Source organism: Notolepis coatsorum (assembly GCF_963971535.1).
Source record: "Notolepis coatsorum genome assembly, chromosome: 17".
Classification (NCBI taxonomy): Eukaryota; Metazoa; Chordata; class Actinopteri; order Aulopiformes; family Paralepididae; genus Notolepis; species Notolepis coatsorum.
The window spans coordinates 71447713-71466271 of record NC_140181.1 but is presented as its reverse complement, the minus strand read 5'-3'; the positions used below and the strand labels follow the sequence as shown (position 1 = coordinate 71466271).

The 18559-nt window shown below is 44.1% G+C and overlaps 1 protein-coding gene across 3 annotated transcripts in view; it reads right to left on the bottom strand.

The window, feature by feature from the left end:
* Positions 1-86: 86 nt before the first annotated feature.
* acvrl1 (activin A receptor like type 1) overlaps positions 87-18559 on the bottom strand; it is a 51782-nt gene continuing 33309 nt past the window's right edge. For all 3 annotated transcript variants that reach the window (XM_084334085.1, XM_084334086.1, XM_084334087.1), the window contains exons 10-11: positions 4265-4395; positions 87-1178 (exon numbers count right to left, since the gene is read on the bottom strand). In XM_084334085.1, coding sequence (XP_084190211.1) covers positions 1032-1178; positions 4265-4395 — 278 coding nt within the window. In that variant the 3' untranslated portion in view covers positions 87-1031. The remainder of the gene's footprint in view (positions 1179-4264; positions 4396-18559) is intronic.

The window sequence follows — 18559 nt, the reverse complement described above, 5'->3', positions numbered from 1 at the left end:
GCTGTATTTCTCAACATCATTCGAAATTAAAGTTGAACTCTCAATGATTTTCAAGACTAAATAAAGGTTGAATGAATGAATGTCTCTTGAAACAATATAAATTGTGTTTTATTTCCCTTTTAAATATTGTGATTTTCTAAATTGTCCATAGTGATACAATTCTCTGCCCATACAGAAATGTAAAAAAGAGCTGCATATAAAATGTTGATACAATAAAAATATAATAGGAAATGTATGGTATGCCATCAATGTATAACATAAAATACTATCCCTTTAAAAGTGGTGTCATACTAATTATAAGCCTCAACATGAATATGTACAATGAATATTTGACTGAAGAGCAAGTGCAGATTTCCATAAATGCTGGATTTATAAAAAAAAGAAAGGAAAAGAACAAGCTAAATATGCAGCATTTGTATTGTTACGTGTGTGAATATTCATCTCATAATATTGGCTATATGATAAATGATCACAGTCACTCTCCTCTTGTTATGAGACATTTCCGAAGTGTCCAAAACACGTATTATTAAATGGCTGATGAAGTCCAGTATGGGTTCCTCTCCGAGAAGGACCGCTAACTGCTCCGTGTGAGTTTGTCCTTGTCAGTTTCAGAATTGCTGAGATTTCCCGACAAACGCTTGTAAATGGAAAAAGGAAACAGTCTCAGTCTTTGTGCTGCTGATGCGAGTTCTGGTCCATAACTATCCAGTCAAATTTTTTTTGCAGAAGCATCGTCGCACAGAAAAACAAAACAAAGAATCCATGTGATTTCTTCTTTTTTCTGTGACCTTGTGGATTAAAACACCAGCAATATGACCCATGAATAAGTAGCCTGTGCAAACAGAGTAGCCTTTGAGGACTCTAGTCTAGAGTGACACTGTGAAAGCCAGATGGGTAGAATTAGAAGAGGCCAGTAGCTCAAGCTGTATATAGGTTAATGATATGCACCTAGCGCTGAAGGAACACGGTGGAAAAAGATCTGTTAGTCTTTCAGTCTTTGTGATCCGTTCCTGTGAGTCTGGCTCTCCGGTCTAGAGGTCCTGTTTGAGTTTGCCGATGCTGTAGTCGTTGTCGTGGTCCAGCTTGGAGAGGGTCTTCCTCACCCGCAGGGCTGTGAGACGAGCCGGGGGGCTCTGGAACCAGCACTCCTTCATGATCTTCACAATGGCTGTCATGATCTGGACAGACGAGAGACACGAGTCAACACCTGCTATAACACTCTTACGTCTTTTGATACCCTCTTAAAGGGGCCTTAACCCTTTCACTACCACACCACAGAGGGTTAACCTTTCACTACCACACTACAGAAGGTTAACCTTTCACTACCACACTACAGAAGGTTAACCTTTCACTACCACACTACAGAAGGTTAACCCTTTCACTACCACACTACAGAAGGTTAACCCTTTCACTACCACACTACAGAAGGTTAACCCGTTCACTAGTACCACACTACAGAAGGTTAACCTTTCACTACCACACCACAGAAGGTTAACCTTTCACTACCACACCACAGAAGGTTAACCTTTCACTACCACACTACAGACGGTTAACCCTTTCACTACTACAGAAGGTTAACCCTTTCACTACCACACTACAGACAGTTAGTGTGGCATGTTAACCGTCTGTAGTGTTGTAGTGAAAGGGTAAACAGTCTGTAGTGTGGTAGTGAAAGGGTTAACCGTCTGTAGTGTGGTAGTGAAATGGTTAAGGCCCCTTTAACACTATGTGGACCGTCCACGTATATATACGGGTTTCGGTGCCATGCGTTGTGGACCAGAGCCACGTATATAGCCGTGGCAAGTTGTTATTGTTTTATTCCATATTTATAACGCTATTAACATCCGCAATCGAGATCCATGACCTACCCACATATTTGATTTTCGAAACATGCAATACCGGCCAGATCCGCTTAGGGGCGCCATCGCTCCACTGCAGTATCATTGAGGGGATTTAAAAAAAAATAAAAAATCGCTTACAGTCTGTGGGCGGATCATATGAGCCTCGATTCCAAACGAAGACCCTCCATCTTTGATCACATTACCGAACGCATATTTCAGCCTGGAATAATGGGATTTATGATTAGCCAATGGACATATCGATCTACCAGAATCCGATGACTAATGAAGAAATGCTGCCGGCGATCACATGGCCTGACGGTAGGATACTATTCCCCCAAATTACAGCTGGATTGGACATTGTTTTAAAACCTAACGTGATCGATCAGTGAACATGGCTGATTGAACGCACACTATATTGCTAATAAATAATACTAATCGGCGTTCCCCGTCGCCCCCATTTCATCCATAGATGCTCTGTAATAGTCCGGATGCTACGCAGTTTGTTTTATTTCATTCGTATATATACAGCAGAAATGGCGTTTGATATAACGGCGCCAACGTTTAGCCTATTATCTAGCTTCCTGGAAAAAAGACGAGACGAAAAGCGCGATAAACCTTATATTCACGACGCTATAAAATGACAACCAACCGATGGATTTTTTTTTTTTTTTGTATTTAATTTTTTTATTCTTTTTTAAACAAACACATAAACAAACATGACAACACACAATAAGATATACAAGCATTAGTTGACAGTGCACATCCAATGAAATCACATTTTAGTTAATTGTCTTATATAGGATATACCCTTAATACCTGTTATCTAAAAACCTACACACATATGCTCCAGCTCGTACCCCCCCCCCCCGGACCCCCCATTGGATAATCCATCCATTTTCCCTCGCTCCTAACCAGACATTACCATTATATGCTAGCTTTTATTTTCTCCACCACTTCTAACCACAATGTCATTTTGGATTCATTGAGACCCAAAATTCTTGCTGTAGATATTTCTTGATAGATCACATCGAGATATGTAATAATCCAGACCTTTCGGCACATTTTTCCCGGTTGGAACCATCGTGATGCTATCAGCTTTTTAGCCACTGTGATACCGGATTTTTATTTTCTTTAAGCCATTATGAAGGCACGGTTTATGCACTCAAGTGACAATGAGAATGGACAGATAGCAATACTATAAATGATATATATAGCTCTTAGAAAGTACATCGGTTTGTAAACAAACCTCTGTCCTCTGAGGCATAAATCGCCGTAAGAGTGTGGTCGCCAAAGTGTTAAGAGAGTGTCAACACAGTAAAAATCATCACAGTCATCACAGTAAAAATCCAATGTAAGTGGTGTGCAGATTGTGTATGTGTGAAGTGTTTCTACGCCTATACAGCCTGCTAAACACCTCCACCCAAGAGAGACCAAATCCAGACATCCACGACCAAATTAGTTTGAAAGAAAATGCAGCTATAACTGGGTGTATACAGAGTATCACAAATAACCAGAAATTAAGCTTGTCCAAACATTTACAAGTTATGCAGTGATGTAGTTATCAGAAAAGTAAATGGACTATCTTTTCTGCGTATGGAAACCATGCCTTTATGGCTGCGTTCAGCGTAGTTTCCATGGACACAGTGCATGCACATATGCCGTGAAATTAAATTATTAAAACCTTTTTAGTTCTTATTTATATAAAAAAGGGAAAAATATTATTTATTAAATATGTTAGAGAAAATAATGCGCAACAGTTCGTTTACTACCATCTTTTGGCAGAGATGTTTGACAGAGGAGAATGATATGGTATGTATCATGTGCGTTTAATGGGGGGGGGGGGGTGCTTGCGTGTGTGTTTGCGTGTGAGATTGTGTGTGTGTGTGTATGATCGTGTGTGTGTGATCATGTGTGTTTGCGTGTGAGATTGTGTATGTGTGTGTATGATCGTGTGTGTGTGTATGATCGTGTGTGTGTGTGTATGATCGTGTGTGTATGATCGTGTGTGTGTGTGTATGTTCGTGTGTGTGTATGATCGTGTGTGTGTGTGTGTGTGTGTGTGTGTGTGTGTGTGTGTGTGTGTGTATGATCGTGTGTGTGTGTGTGTGTATGATCGTGTGTGTGTGTATGATCGTGTGTGTGTGTATGATCGTGTGTGGTCGTGTGTGTATGTTCGTGTGTGTGTATGATCGCGTGTGTGTGTGTGTTTGTATGATCGTGTGTGTGTGTGTATGATCGTGTGTATGATTGTGTGTGTGTGTGTGTATGATCGTGTGTGTGTGTGTATGATCGTGTGTATGATCGTGTGTGTGTGTGTGTGTGTGTGTGTGTGTGTGTGTGTGTGTGTGTGTGTGTGTATGATCGTGTGTATGATCGTGTGTGTGTGTGTGTGTGTGTATGATCGTGTGTGTGTGTGTGCTCACCGGGTGTGACTGCAGCCTGTTGTGCAGACTGGGCCTCTGCTGGTCCACACACACCACCTTCTTCATCTCCTCAAAGCTGGGGTCGGACGGCACCATGTCAAAGAAGGGGGGGCGGTACTCCTCCACTATCCCTGAAACAACACACAGGGACAGACCATAATAATAATAACTTTATTTGCATAGCACCTTTCATACAAGAATTGCAGCTCAAAGTCCTTCACAGCAGTAAAAAAGACACAGCCATAAATTAAGCACAAAATGGGCAGATCAAGAGTAATGCATAAAGTGCAGACATACAATTAGGCATAAAATAACCATACAATTTGCATAAAATAGACAGCAGCAAAATAGACAAAGTAAAGATAAGACATAGAACATTAGATCACATAATCTTTCATATTAGGATCTAACATCTTAATAGGCCTTTTGTTTACGGTTTGATTGTCACTGACACACATAAAATAGACGTATAAAATCATGAAGTTGGGAGATGTTTAGTACTGTCAGAGCCATAGGTCTTTCTCATATACTCCTGGTGAAAATATTCTAGGTGGGGCTGTGCCATATTCACTCAGTTTCAGTAACTACAGTATATAACCAGACTTGCAAACTGATAAGAGAGGTGATGTTTGTAAACCAAACCCCTGTAGCGGTGTGTGGAGGCATTGAAGAAGAAAATAGTTTAACATGTAAACAAAGCACTCAAAGAAGAAAATAAAGGGAAAAGACAACATTTATTTCAGGCAAAAGTTATTGGCACCATTGATAACGAGCAAAAAAAGTAATGAGCTATATTTTCTGCTCCCAAATATTTGAAAATTATATAATTTTATTCTAATACAATTGCACAACGATTATTTTAGACCCGTATCCGGGTCTGACAGCACTACAATTACATTTTCATATCATAATATCATAACACAGAGGCTCACTTTTTTTGCTGCCGGTAGAACATCGTGTACGAATTGGAAGAGCGTCGCGTGTCGCACTAACCCTTCCAGAAGCTTTGTGGTCCGGGCTTGAACTTTCCATAAATGTGTCTCCATTTAGTTAGATCCAGCACTGAATGTATCTTGTGATTATTATCAATCAAATCGACGACGACAACTATTAGCGTCAGTTATTTCCTGGTTGACGTGATTCCGGACGTGATGTCACACGAATGCCACGTGCTGAGCCAATAGACAATTTGTTTTATTAGTAGGCAGCTGTAATCCTGTCTCTTGAGTCCCTGCATTCATCATTGTCGTCATCACGCCAGTCCCCACTCCCTAACACACTGACTCTGCTTGGGCCGATAAATTAATCGCCCTTTAGGCATCATATTTGAAGACACTGATTTACGTTGCTACATGCATTTTTCAATTGGCTGCGTTTCAATTGGATGTTTCTATCGCTCCAGAAGAGAGAGGGGATGAACAGGAAGTTTATCAAATGTATATTTTATATATTACACGTCATTGTGCATTTTAAACACAAACATACTTAAAATGAGTAATTATTATTTATTAAAAAAAAAATCCAAAACAACTTTCCACCAGGGGCTGGCGGCGCCCTAGCGCCCTCTAGTGATCAGCCGCCACTGACTCCGCCTTTTCCCCTGCAGTTCTACAGATGGGGTCTAGCTTTCACTTGCTCCCATAGTTAGAGAGTAGTTTAAATTATGCCATCTATCCAGTTGGGCTAAAACCTTGCTATCTCTCATGTTTAATGTTCAATGTTTTCATTTCATCCTCTAACATGTGACTTTTCTATGACCAATGGCCTTGATTACAGGTAAACAAGATGAAAGTCTTTCTCTGGTCTGCATCCCCATAACAATTGTGTGTATTGAGCTGTACTGTATTGTACCCATTCTGCAATCTGTTAATAAAGTTTTCAATCAATCAATCAATCAATCAATCAATCAATCAATCAATCAATCACAAGTACAGTACAACAAAAAGAAGTTTGGCATCCAACCAGAGTGCAAATGTAGCAGTAAAGTGCAATAGTAATATACAATGTACAGGTGATTAAACTGGGTACAAAATATATAAATTAGTACTACTGAGTAATAGTGCTAATCAGATGTATGTGCAGAGTTGTAGTATCAATATGTACAGTCATCCAGGTATAAAAACACTATGGTAGTAAGTCGTACTGGCCAGCAGTGTAACTAGTAAGAGTAGGTAAGGGATATGTACAGATATAGTATCTACAGATATGTAAAAAGGATTATATGCAAGTATGTACAGACAGATGTGGATATATATATTATTTATATATTTAATGCATATATATATATATATATATATATATATATATATATATATATATATATATATATATATATATATATATATATATATATATATATATATGCATTCAATATAAATATATAAATAATATATATGATATATACAGCACTGTTGTACATGCTATCATACAGAGTTATATGGGTAGACTATAGTATGAGGTAGGTAGTGATTATAATGATTACTATGATTACAGTGTAGGGCAGTTGCAGACAGTGAAAGCAGTAGGTAGTTATAAATTGAGTATAGGCAACAGAGTTCAGAGTCTGTAGAGACCGTGGGAAGGCTTGAGAGGAAGAAAGTATGGGGGACACAGAAGAGAAGGTTCTTGTGGGGTTAAATCCTAAGTAACCACAAGAACGGTGAGGGAAAGAGCTTCCAAGCACACCCCCAAAACATGAAAACTAGGATGCTCCTTGAATGCAACAAAATTAATGTATATTAAAACGATAGTTGTGCATAGAATACGAAAGGCACTAAGCAGCTGTAGAAATACATGCAGTAGCATAGCAACACATTTGGAACTAGTGTTCTTCCTTGCATGCTTCCTGAGTTAAAACACTAGTTTGAGATGTGCTGCTACTGCTGCATGCATTTCTACAGTACCTGTGTTCCTGGCTTCTTAGTGTCTTTCTTATTCTGTACACAACTGTAATAATAATAATAATAATAATAATAATAATAATAATAATAATAATAATAATAATAATAATAATAATAATAAACCTTATTTGTGTACTATCATACAAGAATTGCAGCCAAAGTGCTCCACAGCAGTAAACATTTACATTAAATAGACATAGGCATAAAATTTGCCTAACATTGGCAGAATAAAAGCAAGGCATCAAGTGCAGTGTGACGGGGTCCTCTCTTGAACTCCTTTGATTCTCTCCTTAACAGGGCCCTATTCCCCGTACCTGGTTCAACTAAGTCGATCAAGAGTCCCATTATCCAGATTCAATTAACCCGATGTTTGAATCCGGGATGTTCCTGTTCCTCGAAGGTGGATTCAGTCTCGTTCATTTGAACCAGACTTGAGACCCAGGATAATTGCGCGCGCCCGCCTCAGCTGAAAAGACAGCAAGTGTCGATAGCAGAAATCCTGATTTTCTAACGGCATTGATTGATTGATTGATTTAAAACTTTATTAACAGATTGCAGTACGGCTCAATAGCCTCGCCGACAAGTTAAATGCATAATCTATAGGCTAATTTTAAGTCCCTCATTACCCCAATCAATCAGATTATATTTCTTTAAACGTGCCTGCTGGCAGTAGGTTTATGGAATGGATAATCAAATGAGATCTTGCTAGCGAAAATAATTAGTTCAACAGTTTCAGAATAAGGATACGGCTCTCTTATCCATTGATGGATGTATGGTTGATGTTTCGTTTGTCTGGCACCGTGGTGTGATGGTTGGTCATTTTGCCTTTCACGCGGACGACCCGCGTTCGAATCCCCCTTCTTCTAGTTTTCTTTTTCTTTTTGCAATGTAAATACTTCAATTTGGTGCACGTTGAGAGCTATATAAAGAATGACATCCTCAATGCATGTAGATTTATAATATTTTAACTTAAAACTAGGCTACTTTTGCGTATATTCATTAATATTATATTATTATATACTCGGGTCGTCCGGTTGACAGGAGTGAGCACTAGCCGTTGCACCACTGTGCCAGATGGGATATATTCATTGTGTATCCATCAATGGACAAGAGACCCGTGTTTAGAATATTTTTCTTTTGAATGAAGTTTTATCTCTTTATTCTCAAATGCATTAATGTGACGTCAACGGCTCATTCAATTGCTCAAATCCGTCAAACAGCGCATCTCATCAGACATTTTAATCCCAGTTACAATATCACAATAACGTGTGAGTGATGATACAATTCAACAATCCTCAGATTCCTCGTAATTCATAATCCACAAAAACCACAATCCACGCATAGACACTTCAATTTTATGCTTGAATGAAACACAATCCGGGCGCTCCGTTAAGCAAATCTACAGCGGAGAATATATGAAACTAATCAGAGCCAACCGGCCGATAGGTTTCATTCATTAAAAATATCCCCGCGGGATTCACATTTGCAATGCGCCGTTATTAAAATAACCACATGCAGCGTGTATCGCGACTCCGAGCGCCGTATATGACGTGCATTATTTTATTTAGGACAAAGTAAATCTATAGGCTGAATATGATTTATTATCAGCATTTAGTTCTATTATTATACATTTCAAAAGCCCCCTCTAGGAAAACGAAGCACAAAAACATAATTCAGAATGGTATAATGGGATCTAGACTGTGAGAAATATTTCAGGAAGCGAGCTGGCATTTCTTTGCGGGGGCGTGGCCATGGTTCATCCAGCTAACTGAACTTAACCCTGCTCCGGACCAGGTTCAAACTTTCTGATCTGTTACCATGGTGATTTAGAAAATCCGACTTCGGGGAACAGAAAGGTCTGGCTTAAGTCAAGCTATGCTGAAAATTATCCGGCTAACTCAGTTAGCCAGGTACGGGGAACGGGGCCCAGGCGTAGTCGGAAAGATCTCGTTGGTGGGTGTTTATTTCCCGCCTCCCAAAAGTGCAGAGGTGATATAGTTTTACAAAAAATGTGAAAAGTGAAAGTAACGTAAAACAAAATACCCTATACTTACTATATCTAACAAAAGTGGAAAAAGAGAAAACAAATAAACAAAACACAATATACTTAATACTTAACACTACACAAAGTCTAAATACACAATATCCACTACTACTTCCACTACAAGCAATACCAACACGTTTTACTAGGGATTCCGGTTACCTTCACTGTAACTCAGTCCATTCAAGACTGACCTCCCTGGGCCAACGCAGCTCCCTTGTATTCAATAGCCCTTCCCACTAGGCTTTAAACAGGATGTACATATTATTATTCTTATTAACACATTAAACCCATTCCTACACACAAAATAGATATCCTCCACTATATCACATACTTTCCAACTGTTTTAATTACAGATAACCAAGTAAACAGTACAATACATTAATATCGTTCACGTGACGATTACCTTGCGCCAACCCCTCCCATTTAACCTAGCGGACATGTGTGCCTCTGCTTGGCCAAACACGTCAACCTAGGAGTGCAGAGCGAAGCGAATGCATCTTGACTGTGAGTAATAAATGTGATGTGATGAATGAATGTCTTGCTGTATGAACGTCATTCTGCTATAACAACGGAAACGGAATGAAATGATTGTGCGCAATCGGACATCCTACGAAAGCTGACAGGAGGGAATGTTTGGTGTGTGTGTGTGTGTGTGTTGCTCCGCGGCATATGGCGTGTGTGCGTTCCCATGTGCGCTGTCCACATGAAACGCACCACATTACATTATACGGTTATGGCATATGGAAAGACAGACAATGAGTGTGTGTGTATGTACAGTATTGCGCACTGCCCGCAAAGTCAGTGATGGAGCCGCACCGTCACATGCAGACATAGAATTAAGTAAAAATAGGCATAACATTAGCAAAAAATGGACTAGAATAAAAGCAGTGCAATACAATAGCTCTCATTTACAGTAATCAAACCATAATAACAGTGTGGATGTACAGTAATGAGTCTAAGTGGCACAATGTATTAGGAAGATAAGGTGAAGAGGTATGTTTTTAGCTTGCTTTTGAATATATTTAATAAGCTAGCCTCCCTAATGTCCATATGTAGGGTGTTCCATACTTTGGTGTGTAATTAGCAAAGGCTGCATCCCCGATTTTCTTTTGGTTGTTGCTGGGAACCTTCAATAGACCAGTAGTAGATGATCGTAATGTTCTAGGAGGCACATAGTTGACAAGAGAATTGGCAATGTAGCTTGGTCCTGTTCCATTTAGTGCTTTGTATATAAAGTATATAATGTATATTTTTCAATGTCCTTTTGATTTATAAATGGTTGTACTTTGGCTATGTTTCTAAGGTGGAAGAATTATGTTTTTGTGGCCTTGTTGATGTGTGACTTAAAGCTTAGTTATACTGGCCAATAGTTAGCGTACTGGCCAATCGCGTCTCGCTCTTCGCCATACCGAGATATACCTCATCTCCAGTACCTACTGTACTTCATTAACGAAAACAATGCACGCATGCACTTGACCAGGCCCCGCCCCAGTGTCCCCTATAAGACACCGGACATGGTCATACTCGCCCTTCCTCTTTTTCGTTTCCATCATGGACGTTGCAGTGCATTCCATTCCATGAACTAGTTGTTATGAAATGCAGAGAGAAATTTAACAATGTTTGGTTTTCGCCGGAGATTTTCCAGCCCCTGGAATCTTCTCGGCACGTTCCAACGGCGCGTCGGGCCTGTCCTGGGGTTTCCTCGTCTTCTGACAGCGGATCGAGGGATGTCGTGCGGCGGCTAGCTGTCGTGGCTAGGTCGCGCCCAGGTAAGGCTTGCGCCACTAGGCATAACAATGCTGGCGTTAGTGATACTGCTCGTTGTCCCGTGAGACAACCGAGTTGTGTATTGGCGCAAGGGGCAGGATATCTGGGTAAACGTTGTCGCTTTCCCGGCTATCCTGGAGCGCGCTGCTAATGCTATGCTACGATGCTGGGTTACTGTTCTTTTGATTCCCCGCTGAGGGCTGTCTTTTAAAAAAAGGTCTTCCCTCCTCTTAACCATTCATGCTGACGGTCAATCGGTGTCTACTGTTGGGAGTTTTGACTGGGGCTTGTTTACCTTTTTCATGGGTGAATGGGCTGAGGCCTAGGGCTGGTGTGCTTTTTGTGAATCTATGAATGGTGTGCGGGACTGGTGTTTCTCTGGTCTGCATCCCCTTAACATTGTGTGTATGGGCTAGCCCATTCTGCAGTGTGTCGGTGGAGTTTTAGTTCATTTATTCATTTACCCCTTCATGGGTGCACACCACAGTGGAGGTTGCTGGTTGCAACCACCACTGGTGCTCCGTGCTTGTGAAGCAGGTGGCATCAGTCCTTTGCCTCTGGCATGTTGGAACAGTGCCCCGCCCGGCCGACGCCATGAGGTGAGTCGGCCCGGCGGGTGGCTGGTGGGCTGTTAAGCCTATACCGCCACGGTATAGAATTAGCAGCGATTAGTAACATTGTTCGAATTGCAGTTTTTTTCTGTCAAAAATGACAGACCCGTGGCCGTCCGGGATTCTGTACGCTTTTTCCCCCCCTTACACCTGATAGCTCAGCTGTTGGGGCGGGTACGTCGGGAGCGCGGAACTTGGTCCTGGTCGTGCCGGGCCGCCGCTCAGCTGTTTGGTCCCCGGCCCTGATTCAGCTCTGTGTGGCCCCGCCGTGACCTGTTCCGTGGTCACCGCGGGCCCTCTCTCAGGCACGCGGAACTCTGTTCTGCCTTCCTGTTCTGGGGCAGCCTCTAGGCTTGGCTGCTGTCAGTGTGAATTGGTGGGGATGCGTCTTGGCTATTCTGTGGTTAACGCTATCCGGCACGCGCGCGCTCCGTCCTCTACCACGGCTTACGCGGGTAGGTGGCGTATTTTCCAAGAGTGGTGTAGAGTGGGGGGCTTGGACCCGGTGTCCTGCCCCCTGGACGCTGTCCTTTCCTTCCTTCAGTCTATTTTGGGTAGACTGTCGGCTTCGACGGTGAGGGTATATGCCGCGGCTATATCCTCTTGTCATGTGGGGTTTGAGGCCGTTACGTTGTTCAGCCACCCTCTTGTGAAGCGTTTCCTGCTTGGCGCTCGGCGTCTTAAGCCGGTGGAACGTTCTCTGTCTCCGAGTTGGGACCTCCAACTGGTCCTCGGCCGGTTGTCTGAGGCCCCGTTTGAGCCTCTTGAGCAGGTGTCTTTGGAACAGCTGTCTTCAAGACTGCATTCCTGCCGGCCATCACCTCCGCTAAGCGTGTGGGTGAGCTGTGTGCTCTCTCGGTACGGCCTGAGTGCTTGTCTATTCAATAGCGGTGCGACTCTGAGACCTAATCCAGTCTTCGTGCCAAAGAATATCCGGAGCTCTTTTCGCTCCAGGGATGTTGTGGTTCAGGCATTTCATCCGCCTCCTCACGCTGGTGAGTTAGAGGCGAGCCTTCACCTGTCGTGTCCCATCCGGGCTTTGGGGGTTTACCTCAGTCGGACTCAGGACTTCAGGGCTACCGATCAGCTCTTTGTTTGTTACGGTGGCTCTCGCGCTGGTAAGGCACTGTCCAAACAGCGCCTGTCACATTGGTTGTGCGAGGGCATTGCCCTTTGCTACACGTTGGCTGGACTGGCCCCCCCTGGGGGTGTCAGGGCGTACTCCACTCGTGGAGTGGCGGCCTCTGCCGCCTTGTTAGGGGGGGCCTCGGTGGAGGACATCTGTGCTGCGGCCTCTTGGTCCTCCCCGGGTCCCTTCGTTAGGTTTTACCTCATGGACATGACTGGGGGTTCTGTCTCCCAGGCGGTTCTGAGGTCTGGGACCTCCCCTGCGTCCCGCCCTTCGGTGGGTTAGCAGGGGTGTGTGGGTGTGTGCCACGGGGTGATGTGTCACACGTGGTCCCGCCTGTGCTGTGCGTTTTTAAGGGTCTCTAGTTCCCTCTTTTTTCGCACTTTGGTGGAGTTGACTGCCGCCCCCTCTTCACTAGGAAGGGCGGGTGGACGTGACTCCCCTCCCCCCTGGTGGTAGGGCTTGCGGGTCCTCAGGGGGTACATTTGTCGGGCCACGCGTCTGCTCTGCCCCATATCTCGGTATGGCGAAGAGCGAGACGCGATTGGCCAGTACGCTATATAACGAAAGGTTATGACTATAACCTAGTTATATGAGTACTGGCTGAGCGTCTCGCTCTTAGCGCGCCCTGAGGTCCCTTGGTTGGGTTTTCTATGATGGAAACTTTTCCCGAGGAAGGGCGAGTATGACCATGTCCGGTGTCTTATAGGGGACACTGGGGCGGGGCCTGGTCAAGTGCATGGGTGCATTGTTTTCGTTAATGAAGTACAGTAGGTACTGGAGATGAGGTATATCTCGGTATGGCGAAGAGCGAGACGCTCAGCCAGTACTCATATAACTAGGTTATAGTCATAACCTTTCGATCTGAGTCTAGACTCTAGATCAGGGGTTCCCAAACTTTTCAGGCCAGGGCCCAGAAAATAAGGCGTCAGAGAGCCGCGGCCCAATGCACATCGTCGGGCTTTTTTTCTTTTTTTTTTGCCAGGCGACCGATTTTTTAAGCCAAATATCACTTCAATCCTATTAAGTTAGTTCAAGTTAGTTATTCATTTATATGTGCTATTTATGAGAGGGCTAACTTGTTGCAAAATAATAATGATAATAATAATAGCCTCAATAAAATACTATTGTTGCTTCGGTTGTTTTCAGCGTTTTATGTGCATAATCTGTTATTTAGTTTGAAATGTTCGTTGAAATAAGTAGATTTTTCGTTTTTGTTTATTTATTAAGTTAATATAAAACCATATAGTCAGGGTGCGATCCACGAGGGGAGCCCGGTGAGCTATAGCTCCCCTAGATCAGACATCAGCTCCCCTGGGGGTCTCTAAAGCTCCCCTGGGAGCTGTATCATCATCGTGTATAATAATAAACGTATGCTATTTTGGATGTATGATTAATGATTTGCGTGTAGTGGCTACTTACTGGGACATAATTCACGGCATTCTAGCCTTTTGTGGTGTTTACTACATCTCCCATGACCCTTAGCGGGGGATGACGTAGTTAAAGAGAGACAGTGTTTGTGCGACAGTAGAGTGCGTAATAAACTAGCGTTTTTGCATCGGAACACGACTCCGTCTACGCTATCATTACTGCATTCCTACATTTGTGACCCTTGGACGTATTTCGGAGATTATATCGAACATGTCAACTGAACAACAGAACGCAGATCGCAGAACTTTGAACGCAGTTTCACTCAAGCTGCGCAGAGTGCCAACGCTTGGTTCGCGCAAGCCGAAGCCCAATTCGCTCTCAGGAATATTACAGCGGATGCCACCAAGTACTACTATGTGGTAGCAGCCCTTACGAATTCAACGGCAGCGAGAGTGGTGAGTTTGCTGGAAAACCCACCTACACATGACAAATATGTGACTATAAAAACACGCTCTGAGTTTTTTTTCGCTGAGAGGCGCGCCGCGCACCAAGATTTTTTTTTATTTATTTATTTAAAAAAAAAAAAAATTTAAATCATCTCGCGGCCCACCCGTGGCTGCTCGCGGCCCACCTTTGGGTCGCGACCCCGACTTTGGGAACCACTGCTCTAGATAACAAGACTAGTTTTATCAGGCTAGAAGCAATACAGAATGCTAACGATGCTAACATGCAAACCAACACGCAGACTGGACTCTATGCAATACAGAATATTCAGAGGAGCATGGAGGCTAATTCAAAAGAAATAAAACAAACTACCCCCAAAAGAAGGACAAAGAGATGCTGGATACAACCGGACCAACCAGGACTCTGGCACCAGGGTCGGCCGGGCCGTCCGGGATGCAGGCACGGGGGTCGCCCGGGCCGACCAGGATGCGAGCGTTGAGGCCACACACATCAACCGGGAGCCGAGCGCCGAGATCAACCAGACCAGCCAGGATTCAAATAACGAGATCTCACACACCAAACAGGACTCGAGCACTGAGGTCACACACACTGACCAAGATTCAATACCACATATACATATTATTTGATAGTGAATGGATGTTATGATTCGAGACACACTGCAGATAACACACAGACCACTGGGAATACAGACAAGGTAAACACATTAGTTGGGAAAATTGAGACATATAAAATAAATAACATGTACTAGACTAAACTGTAGACACTAACACACATGACGCACAACTAAGACGACGGGGAACATGGGGAAAAACATTCGGAGACCTGACCGGGAGCTCTGGAACTGTACTATCATATGAAAGATAAAAATTCAAAGAAAATGTTGGACAATAATAGGGACATTGTAGAATCCCCATTGGGGAATCTCCGTCGTTATAGGAGGGGCCCTCTCTAGGAGAGCCTTACCCCTCCAGCCCGCCAACGGGGGTTAAACAGGGTTAAAAATAATTACCTGGGAAGTGCCAATTGTCTTTAGTTTTTTTTCTCTGAGTTATGTTAGAATAGCAGTTGCTTTGAATGTGCACATGGACAATTGTGAAGGACAATAATTCAAAATGTTGGACATGAAGAGAGGCTTGGAGAATCTCCTTTGGGGGATATCTCCGTCTCTAGGGGGGGGGGGCTTCTTCAACAGGAGAGCTGATTCCCCTCCAAACCGCCAACGGGGGAAAGAGTGCTAACGTAACGTAGGCCAAATGCGTCCAAATGTTTATAGGATTCTATCACATTTTCATAACAATAGCACCCTGCGCCGTTTTCATTGAGGTTTCTTAGAAATTAACGATGCTTTATCTTGTCCTTTATATGCCGATTATCATTAGAATCTTAAATTGTACCATATGTCCCCCTTTAGACAACATATGTAACGCTACCAGCGCACTTTTGTTAAGATAATTAGTTGACCATTCTCGGTCGCTATACCGAGGTCGCAGTATCGTTTAACGCTGTTCAGATCACGTCGGAGAATATAGACACATCCCAGTGACCTGCGACCTGTGCTAACGCTCTTGGGAAATGCAGTGTTGTAGTTCTCAACATTTTCAGCCTTTAATTTTAAACCAATGCTGCCATCTACTGACAACAAAAAAGTGTTGTCTAATCGTCACCTTGAGAGCTACTTCCGTATACAGCGACGCCCCAAACCCATTCTAGAGATTCCCACTTTTTGCTGGGAGTGGGGCGTGGCCGTATTTGGTCCCAGACAATAAGAGTGGCCGCGATTGGTCACCGTGACGCATATGGCTTATTTTATAATTTTTTCTTATTGTGTTGTCAGTGCTATTTTTTCATAAATGTATATAGTGATATCGGTAACATGGGAGGTACAGAGGCGGGCAGGCTGAGTTCGGTGGGGGGGAATGCCGGGGGGAGTGGCCATCGTTCCGGCGGTTCGACCCGGGGGAGGGGGGTCCTTGCGTGTTGTGGGATCGGTATGGGGGGGTGGGGTTTCCTCGGGCCCTCGGACGCCGTGGCCCGAGTGGTATGGTCACCGGGCCGGGGGGGCACCAGGCTTGGGGTCGCGGGGGGTCGGGGGACCATTGAGGCGTGGTGCTTAGGCCTTCTGCGGGCCTGGGGTTCTCGTGGGCCGGGGGGCTGGCGGTCGGGGCGGGGGCGGGCTCTGGGTGCTCGGCTCTGTGCATGGTGGACCAGGATATGGGGGTGCTCTGTTTCTCGGGGAGGGCGGGAGGGAGGGATTTATCTTGTGGGGGTCAGAGCGGCTGAGCTTTGCCCAGTGGGGTCCTGTATGTTGCGGGGTTGGTGGGCATGGGGTGGGGCTCTCGGTGGCATGGGAGGTAGCGGGCTTGGCTCGGTGGGGGGCAGAATCTGTCCCTCTCCTCTGCTGGGCCTGGCCCAATTAATTCAAGGGACCCGTGTCGCTGGGGGCCCGGCTCCGCACGCATCGGCCTGGGATATGGGGGAGTTCTACGGGCTTAACTCAGGGGGGGGGGGGGGGATGTCGGGGGGGGGGCATCGTTTCCACGGTTTGGCCCGGGAGAGTGGGGTCTCGTGGGTTGTGGGTTCGTTGTGCGGGGGGTGGGCTGCTTGGTGACATGGGAGGTAGTGGGCTTGGATCGGTGGGGGGGAGTACCACCCCTCGCCCCTCCACTGGGCCTGGCCCAATTAAATTCAAGGGACCCGTGTCGCTGAGTGCTTGGGATGTGGGGGAGCCCGATTTCTAGGGGTGGATGGCGGGAGGTCCCTCTCATGGGGGTCTGGGAGGCTGAACGCAGCCGAATTCAAGGGGCCCATGTTAATGTACTGTTATGTTATTGATGTCATTGTAGGTATTGTATAAGTGTTGTTTGTCTATAAATGTTAATAAAAATTTAAGTTTAAAAAAAAGAAATATGATCATGTCATTATACACCTGTGTTACAATAAGTATTCTATCATAGAGGCCCAGACTATAGGTCACATGATGTGTGTCTCTTCAGAGCCATAACCCAAGGTTATGGGAACTGTTAAACAAAGCAGTTTTCCTTCCAGGATATAGCCATAACATAGTTGTATTATTGATTATTCTAACCAGCCATTTTGTCCTTTTCCTTCTTCTACGTCATTTCATGTATTTAATTGTATGTCTGACCAGAGTTCGTTCTCACTTCTCGGTCAGACATTTGTGTTACAACGTTTCTGATTGTGAACTGAGCATTTCCTTGTGTGGCCATTCAGGGAATAAATCTATGATAATTTTTATTCAACTTTGGACTCAGAAATTGTTTACTGCCGCTCACTTATCTGCTCTTATTATATTTTTCCACCACAGGAAGTATATATCCTTCTGCCCTCAGATTCATCACTAATGATAGATACAACACTCAGCACTCATTGTGTCCTTTATGAGAAGCTTGGTTGGCCCTCTCTGATGGAGAGGTGCATCAAACACTGGTATTTGTTCATTTTTAAGACCCTTATTGGTAAGCTACCTCCTTAAACTACATCAGCGGTTCTCAAACTACGGGTCGCGAGCCAACACATTGGCAAACAAAATAACAAAAGAATCAAGAGAAAAACCGACGAGCCCAACTCAGATAGTTTTCCACCTGGCAGCTGTGTGTATTTGCCATGTCTCGGCCCTTCATCAACGGAGGCCGACGCAATATTCCAATACACATCTCACTACATCCTGCACATTTATAATTGCGGAGGCCACAACTGGTCTTTTGTGTGTAACCTGGACTCGCAATGGATAGGTTAGTTGTCAGAAGCGGTGCCGGTTGGCCACGATGAAATGGACTCTGCGCATAACCAGCTGCTATACCACACTGAAGTGAGGTGGCTATCTCGAGGCAGAGTATTAAATCGCCTTTTTGAACTCAGAGAAGAAGCAGGGATTTTCCTTGCAGACAAAAACCGACAGAAAAAAAACAGACCTGTTTGGACTCGCAGCTAAAATGGAGAGCTGGATTAAGAAACTCCGTTAGTGGCACTCCAGGATAATCAGCGGAG